The sequence below is a fragment of the Taurulus bubalis genome (genome assembly GCF_910589615.1).
Source record: "Taurulus bubalis genome assembly, chromosome: 5".
NCBI classification, from domain to species: domain Eukaryota; kingdom Metazoa; phylum Chordata; class Actinopteri; order Perciformes; family Cottidae; genus Taurulus; species Taurulus bubalis.
Genome location: NC_136593.1, coordinates 10,652,576 through 10,675,013, shown reverse-complemented (window position 1 = coordinate 10,675,013; position 22,438 = coordinate 10,652,576). Strand labels below are relative to the sequence as shown.

General features: G+C 40.3%; 1 protein-coding gene across 1 annotated transcript; it reads right to left on the bottom strand.

Moving 5' to 3' along the window:
* Positions 1-3,206: 3,206 nt before the first annotated feature.
* myg1 (myg1 exonuclease) lies at positions 3,207-21,193 on the bottom strand (the record flags this gene model as incomplete). Its single annotated transcript, XM_079218271.1, has 8 exons — positions 3,207-3,385; positions 3,492-3,722; positions 10,742-10,923; positions 11,732-11,854; positions 13,562-13,711; positions 15,060-15,219; positions 19,159-19,271; positions 20,912-21,193. 7 exons carry the CDS (start codon positions 21,191-21,193, stop codon positions 3,533-3,535), a joined length of 1,200 nt encoding a protein of 399 aa, XP_079074397.1. The 3' UTR covers positions 3,207-3,385; positions 3,492-3,532.
* Between the last annotated feature and the right edge of the window lie 1,245 nt (positions 21,194-22,438).

The following is a 22,438-nucleotide window of genomic DNA, read 5'->3' as shown; positions in this document are numbered from 1 at the left end:
GTGTGTCGCCTGCAGACGGCTTCCCTCCTGCCTTTTGTAACAGAGGGTAGTTATAGCAACAAAGATGTGGGGCAATCTCTCTCTCTCTCTCTCTCTCTCTCTCTCTCTCTCTCTCTCTCTCTCTCTCTCTCTCTCTCTCTCTCTCTCTCTCTCTCTCACTGCGTGCGTGCGCTTGTGCGTGTGTCAGAGACAAACGTGAGGTGTCACCTTAAGTCCTTCCTCACTATAGATGGTATCAGTCTCCTGGATTTCTGAGAAGACATTACAGTTATACTTCCATATGAGATATTAACTTAATTAGGCTAAACATAACCACATTAAAGGGAAGATGCACTCATCTCTTATTTTTCCAGGCTGAGTATTGGATGTCACATAGAAAGAGACTTTATCCATCACCACAAAGACTTGGCTATAGGTAAAGGCTCTAACATGTATGAACACAGGAGAGGTTGGAAGGTAACCTTGAGACCCACTCAATCCTACCAGGGTCACACATTTCCATAGCATTAACATACACACAGTGATGCAAAGTACACGTATTGTATTTTGACAAATGTACTCGCAGGACGAGTGCCCTGGTCTCTCTCTTTTTTATTATAGACAGCAGGAAATATCTGCCCATCTACAGGGGGGGGGGGGGGGGGGGGGGGATGGTCTGACAGCCGTGATGGTGCCTACTCTGCCTCCCTAGTCTGTCCTGCTCATATCAAACCTGCTCAAAACTATGACATTTCCACTCCAAACAAACACGATAAATAAAGCTGCAGGTATACTTTACAGGTGCATTTCTGCATTTTTATTGTTTTTGTCTAAATAAGATGACTGTCTATCTCTTTCCAAATACTCACAACCAGAATGAACACTGACAGGGGAGATTATGATGTTAACGAGGAGGAAGAGGAAAAGGTCAGCTGGTAATGAGTGAGAACGCTGCAAATATAATTTACAACTGCATTTCTGTGTTGTCTTGCCCTTGGCGGGTGATTGTCTCCCTGGTTGCCAGAGACAGGGCTGCGGACAAGGTGAGTTTTGGGCTTTTTCCCCAGATACAAACAAGAGACAAAGTGTGAGAACGCACATGATGACAGACAGAAATCTGTATTACACACACACTGTTTTCAGGTCCTTGAGCTGAGAGGAAATGACATGATGATGGGATCAGAAGTTCAAACAGCAGCAAGAAGAATGAAAACATTTATATACAGTCTATTTGGTATGTTTTCAGAGGGAGCAGTTTGAAAAGATGCACAAGACGAGGAGCTGTTTGTTGATGGCGATTTAACTCTACTGGAAAACCTGACTTCAGTGAATTGAAACAGTTTGGCATCATCTGTGCGGTTTGGCTGTACTCCTCAGGGGGGAAAGTGAATGAACCTTGCACCAATTTGTAAACAGATAGAGAGGCAGAGGAAAAGATATGACCACATGTTGCAGGAATATATTCCTGCAAGACACAGAGCAGGCATGGTTATAATTTAGTCTATTATCGGTTTCGTGAAAAGCTGTTATAGGACAAAAAACACCGTCTTGGCTGCATGTCTGGTCGCCTGATGGAGTGGGAGAGAGAGATAACAAAAAATTAAAAGCGGTGGAGCATTTTTTTTGTAACTAGCCTGCCATTCTCTTGGGATTGAATCCCCTAACAACAGGTCAGGCTGGGGGCAGGTTTTCTGCTGAGGCTCTCAGTAGCCATTTTTCCACAGCGTGGCCAACTGGGACTTGCCAGGGCTGGAGTCATCTAAAACTGCTTACGATTGAGGACCAGCACAAACATTTGGTTAGAAACCACAACGCAGACGGAAAATCATCCCTGCTGACGAAACAAAATATTTAAAATGTTTTGCTTTGTATGTAATTTCGATGACAGGAAAGGACTTAATGCGGGAAAGTTGTCCTGTTCTTAGGTGGAAAACCAGAGCATAGGCTATAACTAGCAAGTCTTTTGAGGAGGCTTTGGATTATGAAAAACAGTCAGAGTATCTTGCGTGCACTACATCATAAATAAGCCTGCAATTGTGCATTAAAGGGTAACTTGGTGGCTGGAAATGTAAATCAATACATATTATGTATTTGTCCTGTTTCTGTTGCATGCTTCTCTCAAAGTGGTTACAATTACTGCAGTGAATATACCTTTGCTCTCTTTTAGTGAGGCGCAAGCTTTGTAAAAGGACTATTTTCCACCAAAATTAAAGAGATGGCAGAGATAACAATACGAACCATGTGACTGTAAAAGGCTGTCACAAATGTGTATAGATTGGATTGAGACCTTGGCTCAGGTCCAGGACAATAGCACACTGAGTAATAACACTAACATGCGTGTGTTTTTGTGTGTGTGTGTGTCAGCCTTTCCAAAGCTATTACAAATAGTCAATGCACTGTGTTATCCAGGTAAATGTCAAATGTTTGCATTTCTGAGCGTGATCCACTCAGCATAAGAGACTTCTGTTTAAACTAAGAGTGACAAAGAAAGACAATGTAAGGGCCTTGTCAGTGAAGAATTAACAGTCTGCACCACTGAACAACAAACTGAATGACAAAAAGAGGAAAAGATGCAGAGCAATATTAACAACTGTAAGTTAATATTTTTTTCCACTGCGGTGGCATTTTTGCACGACACCAATGATGGAAATAAAATGCACAGTAATTAAATTCTACAGCAAAATGTTCCATAAGGCAAGAGCAGCAGAAGGGCAGACTTGTGGAGAATGCAATAAGCGAGCAACAGGTAGAGATAAGGGGGGGGAGAGAAATCTCGAGTATTAATGAGGAAATTCAAGGCACATCTCCAACTTTATTACAGGGAAATCGACTGTACGGCTCGTCCCACTGCCGGTAACCTTGTCACGACACCGGCTGCCATAAGAAGTACCGCTTTGTGGCGTTTGGAAATTACATTTCTCAGAATTCATCAGGGCTCATTATTAACGCTTTGATCTGGCAGTCAGCGGAAATAGTCTCTTTGTAGTGCTACAGTTTATGTCAGGATGCTGGAAATGAAAGGGTGAACCACTGTCCATGCGTCTCTATATAAATCGACCCTGGAAAGGTAAGGCTGTGGTATTCACCGGCTTTGAAGATGTTGGCATTGGTCGGTCAGACTGCCTGCAACCCATTTCCTTGATGGTGACAGAAAAACGTGAGCAGAGCAGGAAAAACAATCGTTTTAATTCTGGATTCAACCCAATAATTAAATGATTACAAAAAAACAGGGTGTAATCCAATTTTATTGCAAAAAAAACAACAAAACATTCTCTCATTCATAAGAACAGGGGAAAAAGAAAAACATGAGTCAATATTATGATTCATAGGGAGCCTGTGTTGGAATATACTGCAGGTATTTTGGGAAGTGGTCCAAGGTTATTTGGCTTCCATTTCCATACCGGTCCTGGCAAGGAAGAACAAAACAACATTAGCCCTGAAAAGCTGGGACAAACAAGCTACGAGATAGCAAATAAACATTTTAATCCTTGACATCCTCTCTAAAGACTGACCCGTAGAACAAAAAGTGCTGTTGGCTATCCTCTCTGAATCTTCAGCTGCTTCCATTTGCAGGGGACTGGGCGGCGGCCTGCAGGGTCCTCCGGGCCATCTCCAGGGCTCCTTCCTGGTTCTTGTTCCCGCCAATAAAGCCTCCAGCATGGACGAAGATGCAGCCCTTGATCCCGCTGAGCTCAGACAGCGCTTCATCGCGAACACCGCGCCACTCTTCTAGCAGGGACAGCCTGGGCCAGGAAGACAGAAGGACCAGTTGGCTTACAGATGGACACTGTGTGGCGAGCTGCTCACTTCCTGTCAACACTTTGGTAAACCACACTGCTGTGCCTTTCTGCACTACCAAAGAAAAACTATTATGGATGGTTGAACGTCAACAAAACACCAATAAAAGCTGCAACAATTAGTGATTTTGCAAAAATACATTACACTGGTAAATGCTTTCCTGACCTGAGGTGAACTGCAGTGAGTCAGTGACCCTGTCACACAAAGCCCCACGACATCCTGCCCCAGAAAATAGACCAATACAAAATCTGCTTGATTCTTCTCCAGAAATGTGGAAAATCCCAGATGGGCACATATGAGCCATGCTATGGCAGCGGAGTCAACAGGCAATCTTACAGCGAAAAGATTGCCTCAGCAAGGGTTTACGAGCTGGCCTCAACAAAAATGTCTCTGGATGCAATGTACGAAGGCTGAAAATTCATAAAATTGTCGAGCAGCTCATTTACCACACACTGCGTGTGGCATCCACCTCTGTCTACAGCTTGGCACACCATTTAAAACACATTACCAACTCTCTTTTGTGAGTGTGTGTGTGTGTGTGTGTGTGTGTGTGTGTGTGTGTGTGTGTGTGTGTGTGTGTGTGTGTGTGTGTGTCATTCTTGCCTCGAAGGGGGTTATTATCTCTATTACTACGGTGCTTAAAAGTATTGACATAATTAGCAATGATTGTGATACTATTCAGATTCATAACTTCATCGTTCATCTCTCACCCATCCACTGCTTCTAAAATAAAAGACTTTGAGAGCCTTAAAAACCAGGCTCTGTCACATGCTTGATTAATTATGGAACTGTACAGTCCAACTTTTCAGAAATAAAGTGACACGGTTGTCGAACACGGCTTTGAAAAGCGTTTTCTCTTCTTCTCGATTGTGAAGGGTTCATTTCCCAGACACTCTGCTTTCCTTTGAATATGTATTGCCAGTCTGTATAACATCTTCTAAAACTGAAATAGTCAGAGAGCGAGGAGCTTCACACGTGAACCATAATGTCAAATGATTCTCTCACACACACACACACACACACACACACACACACACTCTCCAATTCTACTCTCTTTGCCATTATCTCAAGTCTGTGCGATCTTGTGCGTATTAGGACCGTCATAGCACAACCTGGGGAAAAGAGCCGGGCAAACCCCTAATCCCTGTAAAATGAAACAACCAATCGATAGCTCCATAGTATGGCTGGGAAATGAGCTGAAGAGGAAAGGTCAACAGGGCTGGTAATAAGAGTACGAGTAGGAGGGGGATGACTTGTTGTTATGACAGGCTCGGAAGCTGTGATTCTCAAGATGAGCGGTCTAAAAATAATACCATAATTAGCAAATTAACATCTCAAGATCTCCCCACAACAAGATACTGGGAATTAGTGCTTCAATAGAAAAAAACATTACTCTACATTTGACATACTGGAGATAAGAGGTCATAAAAACATAAAATATTAAGTCTGTGTGTTTGATTGGTGTTACAGTCTTCCTCTCCTGGACAATAACCAGAGACATAGAGGCGTTCTACCCTTCTGCAGCTTGCCGACTCATAATTCATGAACACCGGCTCTACACAAGCGATTTTACACACATTTCCTCCTTTAACCCTTTAAGCACACACCATAACCCTAACCCCTAATCCTATTTATTGTTTACGTTGTGTTTAGAGGTTGTACATGGGGATTATATATTATTTTATCTTTGATTTTTATGTTTAATTTGATACTTAACATGTTATTTTTTGGGGGGGATTTAAAACATGATTTGTTTCTTGATTTTCCTGATATAAAAGGGTCACCTGATCAGGGGACTCTAGGGCTCAACAGGTTCAACATGGGCCAAAAAAAAACTATGATTAAACCAACTGATACACTACTGGGCTAAAGAGTATAAACGTGCATAATGTTGCATCAACTCCTCATTACAATAAAAAAATGTTCAAGCCAAAAATACAATGGCTTTTTACCCACCTTTGATATGTGATTTCATATAAATATAAGAGGGTTAAGACCTTCCATTGATTAAGGAAAAACTAAAATGTATAGAGTATGTAATCATGTTATAGCTATTTTGATAATCAATAATTGTAATAGTTTTTCCAGGAAAAAATGTCAAACAAAATGTCAAACATTTATCTCGTTCCAGCTTCTCATTTGTGAAGATGTTCTGCTTTTCTTTCACTTTGTGTTGATGGAATATGTTTAGCTTTAGGACTATTTGTCAGACATTTGAAGACGTCACCTCAGGCTTTAGGAAGTAGTGATGGTCATTTTTAAACTATTATCTGACATTGTATTGGCCAAACAATTAATTAAAAGGATAATAAAACAATCAGAAAACGCAATGTTAGCTGGAGCCCTAATACAGAGGCACAGCAGATAAGTGTGACAGCAGCCAGTGGGATTTTTCCAGAAATGGAGTAATACACTCTGGCTCAGCTCAATATTGCTGTCAACCTACAGTATTATCCTATACAGTACATCTTAGAGGAAGAACTGCTTCCACTCCCAGCTCACATTTCCTTAGCAATGAGATGTGGATGAAAATAGACATTTCTCCCCCCCGGTGCAGTAGCAGGGACACAGGTGATAACAACACCCCTTTCGCAGAGTCGGCACATGCCCGCTGGGAGGAAGCAGGCCACCCAGAGAAAGAGCCATCTGGAGCTATGTTGTTTTATCCATCTCACAAGTCATCGTTCTAATGTAGCTCCACACCAACCCCCATGTTTGTATTAAATGAAATCATCGGGGTGCCTCTCCACCATAAACACGTGCCTGTCTTTTCAATTCAAAGAGCTGCCGACTGATGAGATTCTGCAGCAGAGTGGAAGAAAAAAAGTCTAGCGGAGGGAAGCAGTGAGGGATGTAGGTGTGAAAGGTGTGAAAGGTGAGGCAGCGAGATAGGGGGAAAGGCGACATGAGGGGGGAGAAATGGGATTAATGGGAAGAAAGCAAGACGGATAGGAAGATTGGAAGAGGGTGATTATGGGACAGTAACAGAGTATTTTGTATACTCTGAGTATACAAAAGAGAGACAGAGGCATAACATAAACACTAATGGGAGAGCCAAGAGCAAGGAGACCTCATGGAAAGAGATGAAAAGAGGAGGCAGAGTAGCCACTGGTCACACTGGGACCGACTCAAAACACTATACCACCCCCTTGTCTTTAAGAAATATATGAGACGAGTCGAACAAGGATAAACGCATAAGAGCACATACTGTTAAAGGTCACAAGGCACCTTAAGAACTGTGGACCAGAGGCTTAGAGCCCATCTGCTGTGATAGTGAGGTCTCAAACCCAGCATGAAGTAAACTGAGAGATCACATCTAGAAAGTGAATTTGAGACAAATCACGTATTTATCTCGGAGGGCTTTACAATATGTACATGACACCTTCAACCTTTCGACCCTTGATTCAAATAATGACTAAATAAAGCAACTTTCAGATGAAAAAAAAAACCTCAGGAAGAGCATCGTAAGAGAGATAGAAAGACATTCAACAGATGACATGTGACAAAGCAGACTGAAGTCATGGTAATAAGAGTTTCTGTGTGGATAATCATAATTAGCATATTAGAGCTACAACCCTTACATTTTCCATTAGATTAAATGAAGTTCGGTAAACTTCAAGCTTAATTCAATTACATTTCATAATGGATGTGTTTATTCAGAGGGGTAATGCCTTGAATCCAGGAAAAGGAAATTATATTGAAAATTTCACAACTTTAAAAACACTTTTTTAGAAAGCTGTCTTTCATTAAAAAACCATTACATTTACATCTATTAATTTTCGCTTGGGGTCGTTTGCATTCAACGTGAATGTAAATTGCTCCCTCATCTAGATGTGGGGCTTGGGATAAACAAATTAAAAAAAGTCTCAATAATATCACAAAACAAATGTGTCACAGAAAGCTGCATGAATTCGCACTCCGGGGGAAGTAACAAATAAGAGTGATGATGTCAGACAATAAATTCTGATTTGGTTTAACGGCCAATTTATAAATTCCTACAGAACTGACTGCCATTGAATGACCCAGAGCATACTGAATACAGAAAGTGTGCCGACAACATCAAGAAGTGAATTGAGAGGTCAATGTGCGACCAATGATCCAGGCAATAAAAGGTAAATTTCAATATGTTTACCCAGGATAATCCCATTGAGATTTTGAATCTTATTTTTAAGGGGATCCTGGCAAAGACGTTACATTTTTCACACAAGCACCGCTTAAAACAATAATAACAGACTTAGAAGATAAAAGAGCAAAGACAACGACAAAATAAATACAAATGAAAAACATCAGGCTTAAAAGAGCAAATCGCATCAACCAAAGAATTGGCATTCAATGCTAGAACATTTAGTGGTCAAATATTCCTTAATCCTGTTTGTAAAATTGCGCTTGCTTATGAGATAATGTAGTTTAAAATGTCTCCATCTCACAACAAGATGAGGGTTAAACAAACTGTACCAAACGGTACAGGTTCTAGAAATGACGGACATTTCTAGAACAAGAGTGGAGGAGAATAGAGAACATAGATAAAGAAGCAGTTCATGTAATATGGCCAGATACAGAAACATTTACCAACGCTCCTTTCTACGACTGAATAAAAAAAATAAATAAACCTTCTCATGCATACTGCAATGGTGTGGAGAAACCAGAATTGGAAAGCAGCAGGGTGCACTGAATACAACAAATTTGCATGCATATATAAAATTTTATCATCAATTGCTGACCGAAGTGCCGAAGAGAATTTGCAACAGCATTTGTTTCTACAGTAGAAACCTAACCTCACCCAGAGTTGGAGAAGGCAGAATCACAGTTTCTAGTGGCAAATTACTTCCTGGTCACAACCGGTTACCTACTATTTGAAAACATGATGTCATGGTAATTAAATGTATGTGAGAGAGGATTTGCCACTCAAATTGTCCAATGTCGGTCGTATAGAGGTGACACAGAGTGACACTCAGACAAACTTTGGCTGAATAAAGACACCAGCTGCACAGAGTGCGAGAACTTCTTGATGCCTTCCTGTGCTCTGAGGCATGTTTTTTATTCCATGCTGTCATGCTGGGTTTAGTTCTCGACCAAACCCAGCGTGACAAAAAGCAGGCCACAGGGCTGCAGGAGGGATGTTCTGCACAAAATTGCAAAACAAAGCATTTCACGCACACGGGTCATGTCCAGTCAGTATCTGGAGAAAAATCAAACTGAAAATGTGTTTTGTGGATTGCAAAGATGTTAAACGCTGTAAATTAAGCAGCTAGAAAAGACGAGTATCTCCACATAAGATACGGGATAAGCAGGGAGCAGGTTTCCTTGGCCCCATTCATAGAGTGTGCTGTATGCAGTCAAACACCACACCACACCAACTACAAGATCCCCGTGGGGATGCTGATGACGTTATTAGAGCAGCGTTGTGAGTCGGAGCTCAAGAGGCTCCTCAGGTATACAATTCCCCTCCAGTGATAACAAACAACAGACTTCAGAGGTGTGAACCATCTGACAAATTCACACAGAAGGTGACTGTCTTGTCATCACTGTCATTATGTAAAGAGCGGCAAGGCAAGAATGCTAATATGATTTAATGAGCATGGGTGAGGCATCTTTCGCTTAAGTGTGGAGTTTGAGGGTTTGAGGGACCTCATTATTGCTAAAAGATGCAGGAAGGCTCCAAAAAAACAGAAGCATTAACTGGTCCACAAGGAAAGGTAAGGCAAGGGCACAAACACTATGCAACGCAATTTACAGTCTTGAAGGCATAAATGCATTAAATGTTTAAAAGCAAGAGCATATCATTAAAAGAGTGGCGGACAAGAGAATGAAAGAAGGTTTTGGAAATAAATAGCTAAACATGTTGATAAAATTAATGGCGTTAGAGTTGAAGCTGAATTCAGATATTTAGGATGTTTTTTGCCAGATATCTGATGCATGTATACACTAAATGCTGCTCCGCCATGTTTTACAAAACAGACCATGCAGTCTCAGACGTAACTGAGATTTCTAGAGGATCAGATAATAAGACAAGAGGACTACAGTGGCTGACACAAGAAAGGTGAATGGTCCCATCTAAAACCAGTGTTTGGTTGGTCTGTTCGGGGCTACTGTAGAAACATGGCGGCCGGCTCTGTGAAGAAGATCTGTTCCGTGTGTAGAAATAAAACGGCTCATTCTAAGGTAACGAAAACACAATGATTCTTATTTTCAGATGATTATTCAGAAAACACTTATTCATGTCATATTCCACTTCTACCAACAGATCTCCCTAAATGCTACACACTGTTCCTTTAAGTAATTAGCTGTAAATAAAAGCACCTGTCAAATTGCCAAACCAGCATGTACTGTATATCTGCCAGCTTGCTGTATCTGGAGCAGAGGGTGTGCTTCACACTAGGAAAATAAAAACACCCGAGTGGGAGAAAGGGCTCAGGTGTCTCTGTCTAAGTGTTGAGTGTGCTTACATCCCTTCAACTCCTTAGAGAGAAATGTGGGAACAAAACCACTGCGTTTTAACTAAAGAACCATCGCCATCCTACAAAACAAGTATTTCTATCCAAGCAGGAGTTTGTCTCTCACCGGATGATGAGACGTCAATCCTCCGTGAGAAGTTGTCAAATGGTCGGACAAGCATGAAATTTAAATCATACATCATGATTCCACTCCATCACCAGAGCTCAACATGTTTCAACACGTCTGAGAGACTCTAGAGCTGTGCCTGTCACTGTGTTTTGCACCAATGTATAAAAAAATAGAGAAAACCTGTCTTGGGGAACTTCCATTGTGTGAGTCAGTGTCACAACATCCCTGCAAGTTCAGATTTATTTTTTTTAATTTCTGCCAAAGTAACTGGTGCATGGTCCACGTATGACATCACAAGCTGCGCCTTGTGGGCCAGAAATGGAGTTTAAATAACTTTTAATAAAATGGAACCAAAACTAGAAGTAGTCGCTCTTGTATTTAGAATATATGAAATAATCACCTGTTCTGGAAGGTGTTGAGCCCAGCGGGGACACACTGGATCCTCCACTGTCCATTCTGGTCGGGGTAGAGGACAAACTTGATGGGCGTCTCCACCTTGAGCTCCTTCTCCAGGGAAAACAGGTGCTCCTTCCAGGGACACCCGCCCTGGGAGAACAACACCACCTCCCCACTGGGATCTACCTGGAAAGGAGAAGACAACCATAAATGGTGTGTTACTAATGTGTACGATACAAAGGCAGCAGCAGTTTTCTGTGTAGTTGGGGATTTCTTAGAAAATAAGGACGAAGAGAAGAAAATAATCTGCTTGAACTTTACAGCATTAAAATCAAGTTACTCAACATCACTTAATAGTATAATACATGTTCTAACTGGAAGTGTTTGGCATCGAAGACACAATTCCCCATCGAAGTGCAAACTTGAACTAAAACAGCAAACACAGACATTGAACATTTATATTTTTAAAGTTTCAACAAACTGGTGAGAAGAAATCCTGTTTGTCATTCTTTATTCAAAGTTACTTTTTGTTATGCCTACATATATTTTTTCCAGTAGAACGTTCTTTTATATAATCTTTTTCAGAGCCAATACAAACATTTTCAATGCCTAAAACTAAAGATTATTTTATGGCTCTATAATAAGATATAATGTCAGATTATTATAATTTCAGAGTAAGAGGTTTGTAGGAATCTCGCATCTACGATCTATAGATAAATAATTATTTTGTGATTGGTATGTTTGGTATTACATTAATATTGTGCATTACAATACTGCAAAATAAATAACAATACTCATACAAGGAGAAAGCATGAGACCTATTGCTGCTGATGAATTATGGACTATTAATCATTTAATTTCTTGACAAAAGTGAAGTTGAAATCAATCTTGGCAGCTTCAGAACGTGTTTTTTTTCAGGACCCAAGCTACAATGTTCACAAAAGACTAAATATAAAACCAAAACATGCACACATTAGATTGGACCGTCTCGTACCTGATGCCTTCCCTTCACAGCCTCCTCCACCACCGCACGAGCCGGCAGCCAGGCAGACCGGTAGTACTCCAGACGGTCCAGGAACTCCTCCCCAACAATCTTCATAGCCTTTCTGAAACCCTCCTGGTGAAAACACATGGACACATACATGCATCAAATACACTGTAAGCATGTGAGAGTTATATCGTATTATGAAGAAAGGGTTTTTTGGTAACCGACTAGACGCAAGATGTCATTTTGATAAAAAAAAAAAAATCAAAATAACTGCTCATGGTTCATGATCGTTCAAGCCTACAGCACCTCTCAATTCCAATTCAGTTTGATGTAAAATACTTTAAGTGAGACTGCATGCCAGATAAACCAACCACCACCACACTAATCCTTGCAGCCCTGCTTCAGCAGCTTCCCGCTATGTCCTTCACAAACCCTCGTATGAGCTTCACTTCCTCATGCACTCATGAGCAGAAACTCAAGAGAGCAAGAGAAAGAAAGACAGACACAAAAACGTGCCATCAGAAACACACACAGTTTGACAGGCAGCAGTCTAATCTGCATGCATCCGATTGTGGGAGCTGTGGTGTCCTTGAATTTTAACACCGGAGAATGGCAAAGATAAATAAAACCATTAGGTTTTTTACTAATCACAAACAGCCCACTGTTGAGTTTACCAGGTCAGTCTACCATCAAGTCAACTGTCAAACATTTCTTCCTTTTTGCGATCTCTGCCAGGTCTAGAATCATAATCGTGTGAACTGAAATGCAAAAAAAAAAAGAATAATAATAGGGCCGCTACTACACTGAGACAGCCACGACACTGAAAAAAAAAAAAACGTATCAACATATATGCAAAGTCAGGCTGCAGATATTATAATGCAGAAAAACAGGTGCCGTTTCCCTGAAGGCATTCCCCTCATGCACTAACGAGAGACAGAAACGGCCTCTGAACACTGATTGCAGTGAATTGCACTCAATCTGTTTACCACAATACTCTTAACCTATTTGTATTTTTGTTTTGCTGCAGGTTTCTTATGTGTATGTGATTATAATTAAATGATGTAGCTAAAAGCCATTTTAGGTTCATTCTGTTATATATCAGTCATCATAATGGTTGTCTTCCTGTTGCATTTGATAGTTTGTGCGGATATAATTTAGGTTTTAAAAACATTTTGGTTGTTTGAGTTCATGTTTTCTTGTAGGGCTGAAACAATAAGAGAGTGATTAGTCAATTGACTAAGAAATAATCAGCAGCTATACTTAAAAATGTACTGAGAAATCAATGAATTGCAATTTTTCAAGCAAAAATGCCAAATAGACCCAGTTCTAACCTCTACAGTGTGAGGATGTGTTGCTCTTATTTGTCTTACGCAATAGTATGTACATTTTCTGGGGTACTTTGACAGTTTTGTTTCCTACACAGTAATACCCATGAGTCATACTGGAGAAAACCAGGCAATTAAAAAACACATATTTACAATATCCACAGAGCACAGGCTGTAATAGTCATAAAACCTGCAGCAGTTTGACACATTTCTATTTCCATTTCGAAGTAATAATAGTCAATCTTATATATCTTTACATTAACCCTCTCAACTAAACCCAACCACCAACCCAGTAATTTTAAAATATTTGTTTTCCTGTTATACTCTTTGTGAAGTAATTTGGTCTTTAAATTGAAACTACAAGACACAAAGCCTCTTATATAATCAGATATCACAGATACAGACCCACACACATTAAATGTCTGTGACCTTTCTTTCAAAAGACGCATAATAAAGTGCTGCATCAGACCGGTAGTGCGAGCATACATTCACGCGCATGCGATCGCCTCACCTCGGTGTCCTGACTCTTGCTGTTCCAGCGTGGGTTCAGGTGGCCGACACGTGCGCTCAGCGTGGTGGAGACAGAATAGCGGGCCTCTCCGTCACACTGTGAAATGCCGTTGTCTACAGCATCGACCTCCTCCACAAAGTTCTCATACAGCTGCAAGGAATTGAAAGAGACATGTAAAAAGGAGAGGTGAAGAACCTGTAATGACATTGGAATCGGCTGTTTTATGTTTATGCTAATTTTGAAAAGGAAGAATTGGCAGTAAATCCTTTTTTTGAGCCAGAGAAATGAAGAAAGACGGGACTTTTAGGAGAGAGAAATGTACAGGGATTACATTATTCTGATTGAAATCCATTTGGTCACCGTGTGTGGGCCGTTAGTGAGGGCTAAAGTGCACGGCTAGATCATTAAAGCAAAAGGAAGAGACAATTTGCTGCTATTTTACAATTCAATGGCAAATCTGTCGAATGTGGGAGAGGAGCAGAAAAGTGGAGACATATTTAAGGCTGAAAAATCAACTACTCGGTACTTTGGAAGGTCAATCACCAACCAGATGACATTTTACAAGTGGAACTAACTTTTAGGGCAAAAATAGAGATTCAGTTTCTCTGAACTGGCTGAGGACGAGACGCGCAGTATCCTAAAATAAGTAAAGCCCCAGCCGTGAGTAAAAGGATTATTTGGGGCTTAAAACAAACTGACACATCAAAAGGCCAATGTTAATATGAGCTAATATAAGTGCTAATATTTGTGGTGTAACTATAATTTGGCTGGCTTAATGAGCCTGGCCGTCAAAATGTTCTGTGTGCTAAGGCCTCCTGCTGGCTGTCTAAAATACGTTAAATATAACTGCAGTGTCCAGTGAACTTTGCCACATCCCGTCTCAGTATTTTTTATTCATAATCCCTCTCTGCTAACTGTCTGATGAAGGAAAAATGTCACAAACTAAGTAAGGGATAATGTACCGTGATGTACATTGGACAGTGATGACCCGTTCGCTGTACATTAGCCCGCTTATTACATGGTTTCTTATTCAATAAATCAACACTTTGACATAAAATATCAATCTATAAATAATTTTGTTGATTTTTAAATAATTTTATTGTTTCTACAAAAAAACAATTGTCCAATTACTGTGTATAGCGAACCGAACTGCATCCATAATAACGGTCTGTTATTTATATGAGCAGTCTGCTATAACCGAAGCGTACCAATCAGAATAGAGTATTCTTCATGATTTCCGTTTTTAAAATAACCAAAATGGACAAAATGCAGAGGGATAAGTGCCCATTGTGATTTATATGAGCCAGCTTTCCTCTTCACTTCCTAATAAACTTGTCTTTTCTTTGTCTTCCAACTTATCAAATAAATCAGTTGTGTTGGTTCAATTCATGAGCCGAGGCTTTTGATATCCAGAAGTCGAGGGGAAAACTTCTGTTTCCAAGGAGTGTTTGTTTCTGATTCACTGTCTGCTATGAACCCACCGTCTTCCTCCTCTCACCTTGTCAAAGAGCCCCTCCAGCAGCCTGTCGCCCTCCTTCAGCTGAGTCAGCTGGACCAGCAGCTGACGACCAAAGTGTAGGTAGACCAGGCCTGCAGAGCTGAGCTTGGTCACCCACGGCTTCTCTGGACACAGACTGTGGAAGCTCTCTGCAAAGGTCCTGAAGAGAGGGAAGACATCGTGTTAGCCAGCGGACAGCATCAGACATAGAAAAAACAATATTATAAATATATATAAAACAATATTCTATTCACAGTGCGTGAAAAAGGTCTACAGCTCGTTTAGTATGTACAATGTTTTGAAACAGATGCCAGTCCTACGTTTCAGCCCACGCTGTATGGAATTGGTCAATATAGAAGTCGTTAATCAGAATTAACTGCTAAATAAGGGCTGGAATAACAATTATTTATTATTATTATAAACATTTTCAATTGATGCATTAATCATTCGGTATTTAAAATGACCTGTTTTATATCATGTAAACTAAATATTTGGCTATGGACTCTTGGTCCGACTAATCAAGCCATTTGAAAACATCAGCCTGAGCTTTAGGAAGACTGTGATTGACCCAACGATTAATCGATTATGGAAATAACCAAAAACCTATTGCCTGCATTACAAAATCATTAATGAAGATACATTACTGTTGCTTTGCTTATGTAAAAAAATGTAATACAGTCAAAGTATGAGCTGAAGTGAGCAACTTGTTTACCGACAGGTGGCATAGCCTCTTCTATTGCTGCCATGTCTCGAACATGTAAAGAAATGTAAAGCTTATATTAACGCGAAAATAAAAAACACTGCAATGTCCATCAGCAGATTAAACTCAACACTATATACAAGGTTTGGGAGATTAAACGTTAGCATTCTGCTTATTAACAGATTATTCAAATGTTTTCCTATTACAGGCATCTTCGATAAAACACATTGCATTGACCGGAGTAGGAGAACACATGCTCAGACATGTTTGTAAGCTAGAACGCACATGAATAGACGCCACCGGATGTCTCTCTTCAGCCATGTGCTGAGATGGGTGGGCTCCAGCACCCAGCCACTGCTGGTCATTTAATTCATGCTTAATTAGGATGATTGGGCTGCAGCACAGCAGAACAGACCGTCAAATGAATGAGTGACATGCTAGGGAACCAGGGGGGTAATCACGGCCATTAAAGGACTAATTGGCCAAGCTGAGGCATTTCTATGCTGATTATCAGGAGATGAGAGCAAATGAGCGAGAGGAAAATTACATGGTGAAATGGAAATGGTTGAAAAATATAACCAGCTTCCCACACAGAAGTCATCAAACTGGTGGTGTGAAGTCAAGCTGGCTAACCAGCATTTACGACATAGAACTAAAACAAGGTAAGCGAGTCAAGAGAACACAACAAAGAGTTGGAAATAGTTTGGCAAGAATGAAGAAATACTTAGCATTATCGAAACAATGCTTAACATATATTTGACTATGTTTCCCATATCGCACCAGCTGTGCCTCTTCTTTATGCTAATCACTATGTCATTAGATAGAAGGGCTTCATTGCAAATTATATACTGTCGGCAAAGTAATGCTTCAGATATCTATCCCCTACTCAAGAGCGTCACAAGAGAAACAGCGAGGCAAGAAACTCAAAGCACTTTATGAAAAGAATATCACTGCCCAGTAATGTCCCATCACTCGGAGCCCAGTGCTGGGCTCCGAGTGATGGGCTTCCCAAAATGATGGGAAGTCTGGCTCGCAGAAAGGACAGATGCTGTATTAAAGCCCAGCGCTGGCTTTTATAACCTTTAAAAGTTGACTTTTCAAAAAAAAAATTGTTTTAACCACCATCTATGCTTCTCGGACTACTGGGGGTTTCCCTCTTGTTGTAAACAAGCAAAGGTTTCTTGAACTCTTGTACTGCATCCTGCCAATCACTCATCACCAACTAAATGTTTTCCCCTGTGTGAAAGAAATCATTCAGACTAAAAAAATATACTACATTGCTAAAAACCATTGAGAAATGTCAATCTGATTACTCATGTTGTATTTTGAAAGGGAGATGTCGGGGTATGTCTAAAGTGTCTAAAGTGATTTAGTCACCACTTTAGAAGAGTGCTTCTAAAAATGTACTGATCTCAGGCCCACTGCCGGTTTAACCCCTTCCTTTCTGGGACAACGATTTTAGTAAGATTTGAGAACTATGTATTCAAATTTGTAACACAGTGCTGCAAGATCAGGGATGGCATTAAACATTTTGAATCAGATCTTTAAGAGAATGCCTGCATTTATTTTTACTGTGTAGACATGTTGAGTCGTACTACATACAGGATGTTAATTATTGTCGCAAATGAGACGTAGAGTATGTGTTGATCACCGACAGAAATAGACAAACTAGTTGAAAGACTAGATTTTTGATGAATTCGGGGGAAGGGGAAGTTTGCAGTGTCCATGAATCCTTCTTTGTGGAAGCCACTAAAACAAACGGAAAAACACAAAGCAGCATAAAAACAGTGAATCTATTACATTTCTCTCCTGATGGAGCTACAGCAAAATTCAAAAGTACGCCCACTGGTGCAAAACGATATTTCTTTGCCGAGTGAGTGCCTTTCTAGCGTGAGCAACCACAAACGTAATCCCTGCCAGATCTAATCTGTTGTGCTTTATTAACCTTTAGTAAGTGTCTCATGCCTTCAACTCTTACACACATTTTCTTTCCTGCTAAATAAATCTTAAAACGTCAATGATAAAAACGTTCAATATCTGCAGTAGTTTCTCACAGAATTGCAAAAAAATAACAATTGTTCTTTTTGTCTTAAAACTGTTGACCTGGTTCTGTCTGGTGGCAGCCAGCTCAAGGTGACAACAAGACTCTAGGAAATAGTTTTGTCCGGCCAAGTAATAGTAATGCAGATTTTTTTTTTTTTTTACACTTTAGTTAAATTGTACTTTCTTAATTATTGTTGTTCTGAGTTTGTACTCGTGGTTTAATGCACTTATTGTAAGTTGTTTTTGGCTAAATTGTCAGCTAAATGTAACGATGTATCGCTGTCAACTTCATCTGTGCACTGTCACTGTTTTTAAATTGAAATGAGAAGTCTTAATTGTTCTCGTCATCTCCCTCTGCAACCTCCTCCAGCACCCTAACCCACTTACATCCGCCATCACAGCCGTCTTGCCCCCCCCGTAAGCGCGTGTGAGTGACAGCCACATTCTCCTGCGGCCCCTGACAGTGTTGCGGAAACCTCTGTGCCTCGTGAACCAACAGCAGGGGGGCGTTCAAATGCAAGAGCGTTAATTATCACTAACCACCTGCCAGGAAGAGAGCCCTGGCATATCTGCATCACCATCGTCATAAAAGCTATATCTGCTTATCATCAGGACATTAAGCTGACAAGACAACTGGAATAGGCTGATTACTCAATGTGATGAGACTTCGAGTGAATGCAATCAGGAACTTTGGCAGGAAATTTAGCAGAGAGCATAGAGCTTTGTGATCCATGCGATTAGGGTGCTTCAAGGATGTCGGCACAGAAGTCACGGAGAAACATACTCTCTCCTCTTTGGAGTCCAGATACTGTAACGGGTGTATGATTCGACACACTTTGTTTTCTGGACAACCAAAAAAATTTGTTTGAAATACAGTTTGATTTCCCACTCGAGTTCAGGAAGCCACAACGGGGGCAATTAGGATGAGAACATCCTGTATGAAGCTTGGTCTATGAAGACTAATGTGCGTATCAATACCTCTTGAACACAGACCTCACATTTACGACTACATTTTTCCAGCCTGTGAAAACAATACGAAATAGAGCCTGATTCTGGATTCTTCTTTGAGGCGGTTAAAAAAAATCTGATAGTTAAATATTGGTCCAGAGCCTCTTTTTCTGCTATTTAAAAGACAATAAACATTTCTTAAAGTTACTCTTTGAGAAACTTAGTAATTAATTTCTAAAAAGTATTAAGTTAGTACAAATTTTACTTTAAAAAGAAATAATCATGATTCTCCACATTAAAATTACCCAGAAGGTGATCACCAGGATAGGTGATGAACATCTACGTTAAAATAAAAAACGTATTGAACTCAATATTGAACTCAGCAGCAGTTTACTACTAAAGTTGTACCTCTGGTGGTGGTCGTAGCGATGCTTCTTTGGGTCAAACTCTCCTCCAACGTCTACAACGATGTCACACTCTGCCAGCTTTGTCGGGTCCCTGGTCCGAATGATCTCGGCATCCTGTGCAATAAATAGAACGGCTTTTAGACCTGCCATCATCTATTATCAAGCATCTGGTCAATTTCCACAAAAAAAGTGCCATCTGGATTTAATTTAGTCATGTGTCATTGAGGTTTTTCTTTCCTTTTAATCCATGAGCCAAATATATTTAAATGAATTCCTTAAGCTATATACAAATGTGTGACCCTAATAGGACCCACTGGAGGCAGGCCTGTGGCAGGTTGAGCTGGAAAGGGCCAGGCACCATTCTTAATGTTTGCCCACATTCAGTATACGCTTCGTCAAAAGTTTGGATTCGACTGCCACAAAAGCTTAATTTGATACAGTCAGATGGCTGAGAGTACTACTCTATATTTTGAAATGCTCTTTAATACTTTTAGATTTAAGAAAGTCCTCTTTTACAAATAGGCGTTATTTAGTATGGAGAGCACGTGACAATTTATGTTTTGAACATGGAGAACCAAACGCTGTACGATGGTTCAACTAGACAGAAAAAAGAGACAAAGATCCCTTTGAGCAACAGTTCAATAAAAATATGAGAAACCACCAGTTAACGATGAAAGAAATTGGAAGCTCTGCACCAAAATGTGTACAGATTTAAATAGAAAAAAATGTTATTGTTTCTATTCAGTGTTATGTGCACAATAATGACTATAAAAAGCTGGAATTATCAGGCACGTTGCTTTAGCAAAGTTATTCTTAAAAACATTCAAATACAATATGTAAATAAATACTTTTTTTTGGATACATAAACACAATGTCTGCTTCTCACCTGATCAAGAATGAACATGAAGACCTAGGGAATAGTCAGAGGTATTGACACACCGTTTTTACTGTGTTTGTCATCCCTACATATCTCGGTAAATGTTGTCTATGTTGCAAATCACTGAGCCACACTGCTTTATGACAATAATGCATTTTCATATGATTTTTACACCAAAGGGATGAATTACCTTGTCATGTACGCAATTTCTCAACTCTTTTCTCAACTCAGTCAAAAAATGTATTGAAGCAACAACATACTGTACATCTCAATATTGTTATATTATATATTCTGTGACAGAGGATTGTATTTGTTTTTATTTTATTCATTCCTTGTGTGTTTTTAAGTTCAGTGGCGGCGCTGCAACATGGTTTGTTGGGACAGGTATTGTGCCATTGATAAATACTGGGACGTTTTATTAATTGGTTAATTACTTAACTGTAAATGTGGAAACGTGTATAGTGGCTTCAGGGTGTTGCCTACTTTGCCTAATTTATTTGACCATCCTTTTGCTGTGACTTTCTCATAACATGTAAACTGTGATGATATTAGAATTATATATATATATATATATATATATATATATATATATATATATATATATATATATATCATCTTTCTGTAAGCTCCATTTATTTGTACAGCAGCGCCCCCACATGGAGAGTTAGACAATTACACGGAATCTATGACAGAAACATTCAAAACAAAAACTTCCCAAACTCAATATCAATGCAGACTGAATAAACAGCTTTAACGAGCATCAACATGCTTTAAACTTAAGTAGTATCGACTCAGTCCGTAACGGCAGCAGGTATAGGAACAATACAGGCACCTCGCCATCCCTCTAAGATCCACCTTCGCCGCATACTCCACCTACCTTGTACTCAGGTAGCTGCCGGAGGAAGAAGCAGGCCAGAACCTCATCGCAGTGAAAGGTTCCGTTGTGCGTTCCGATCTTTATCGCGCTCATGTTTTCAGTGCAGAGTCTCTTCGGGTGACTGGACATGTGTCGCGGTGCTGTACGAGTCGCGTCCACAGAGAGAGAACAGCAGGAGGTAGCTTGTGAACTTAAGGGTCGTAAAACACGAGCTGGTTTGCCAAAGTCAACTTGAGGTGCGATTTTTGTTAAATTAAGTGCTATCAGGCGTACACGCAACATTCAAACGAGACTTTACACGAGACGCGTCGGTGACGGACGGATTTAAGAGCCGGACCGGATGTGGTGCGCTTGTTTTGGGAACCGGATAACCTGGGGATGTGATTGGTTTGTTTGTTGTTGTTTTTACATTATTTTTTTACCTTTTTTAAATATACTTACCCGTGTTAATTGTAACATAATTGAAGCGGGCTAATGCACAACGTGTTATCTATTAAAGAGATTTCATTGCAAAGTAGAATAATGTATTCGTTTATTCTGACGGCAGATGGCGCTGTGCGCAGTGAAACAAACCTCTCATCCTCATACATGGAGTTACATATTTTTACATTTCTCTAGTTAGTACATTATTTTAATCTTCTAATAGACGGTACACAACTTTGAACACCTTGAAAAGGAATTTATATCCTGTATAAATATGATTACAAAACAAAACAAAAGTGGGTCCTGATGTAATTTTTTAAGTTAGGCTACATACAATCCTCCTTCAATTGAATCAATATCTGTCGAGTCAAACGTGTAGACTTTCTAGCAGAAATAAGATAAATAGAAAGTAAAACATAAAATAGGAACGGACAGGTGGGTCGTAAGCAAAGTAATTGAAAACGGAACCGGAAATAACCACGGGGCGCACTTAAGAGGGGAGGAGCAAACGCCGCAAGCAAAAAAAAAGAGAGAGTACAAAGCAGATGATCTGCGGCAATAACGGGGCATCGACAAGTCCGGAGAGGCAGCCGGTAAGAGGCAAATTCTGAACGCTGACTGACTGACTTTCACTTTCACCGCCAGTGTGGGAGCGTCAGCGACGTCATGGGGCTCCGCAGCGCGCTCACTCACTTGTGCAGGGGTGAATTGGTTGGGACAGATATCGTTGGGGTTAAATGGGGAGTTTGTCTTAGGTTGATTGTCTGGTGTCTCGTTATATTGTTTGCAATGTACATGTTGGTGGAAGCACAGCTGGGGATCTGTAGGTGGTGAAGGTAGGTTTTGTGCACGGGTGCAAATTGGAAAGATTTCTTTGCTGGCATATTTGAAATGGGGGTTTTCTGTTTTCCCTCCAAAGGTTTTTCACCTCTTTCGTTGCTGTATGGCGCGAATGAAAATGACTGCAGTGGCTTGATTCTAGAATAAAAGGAGAAAGAAAAAAGGAAGAAGTTTGTCGTCATTCTGAGTGAAACCCGTTTAAATCCGGGTAGATGCACCAATCCCTATCAAGTGGGGAGGCGGATAGGTCCAAAGCCATAACTT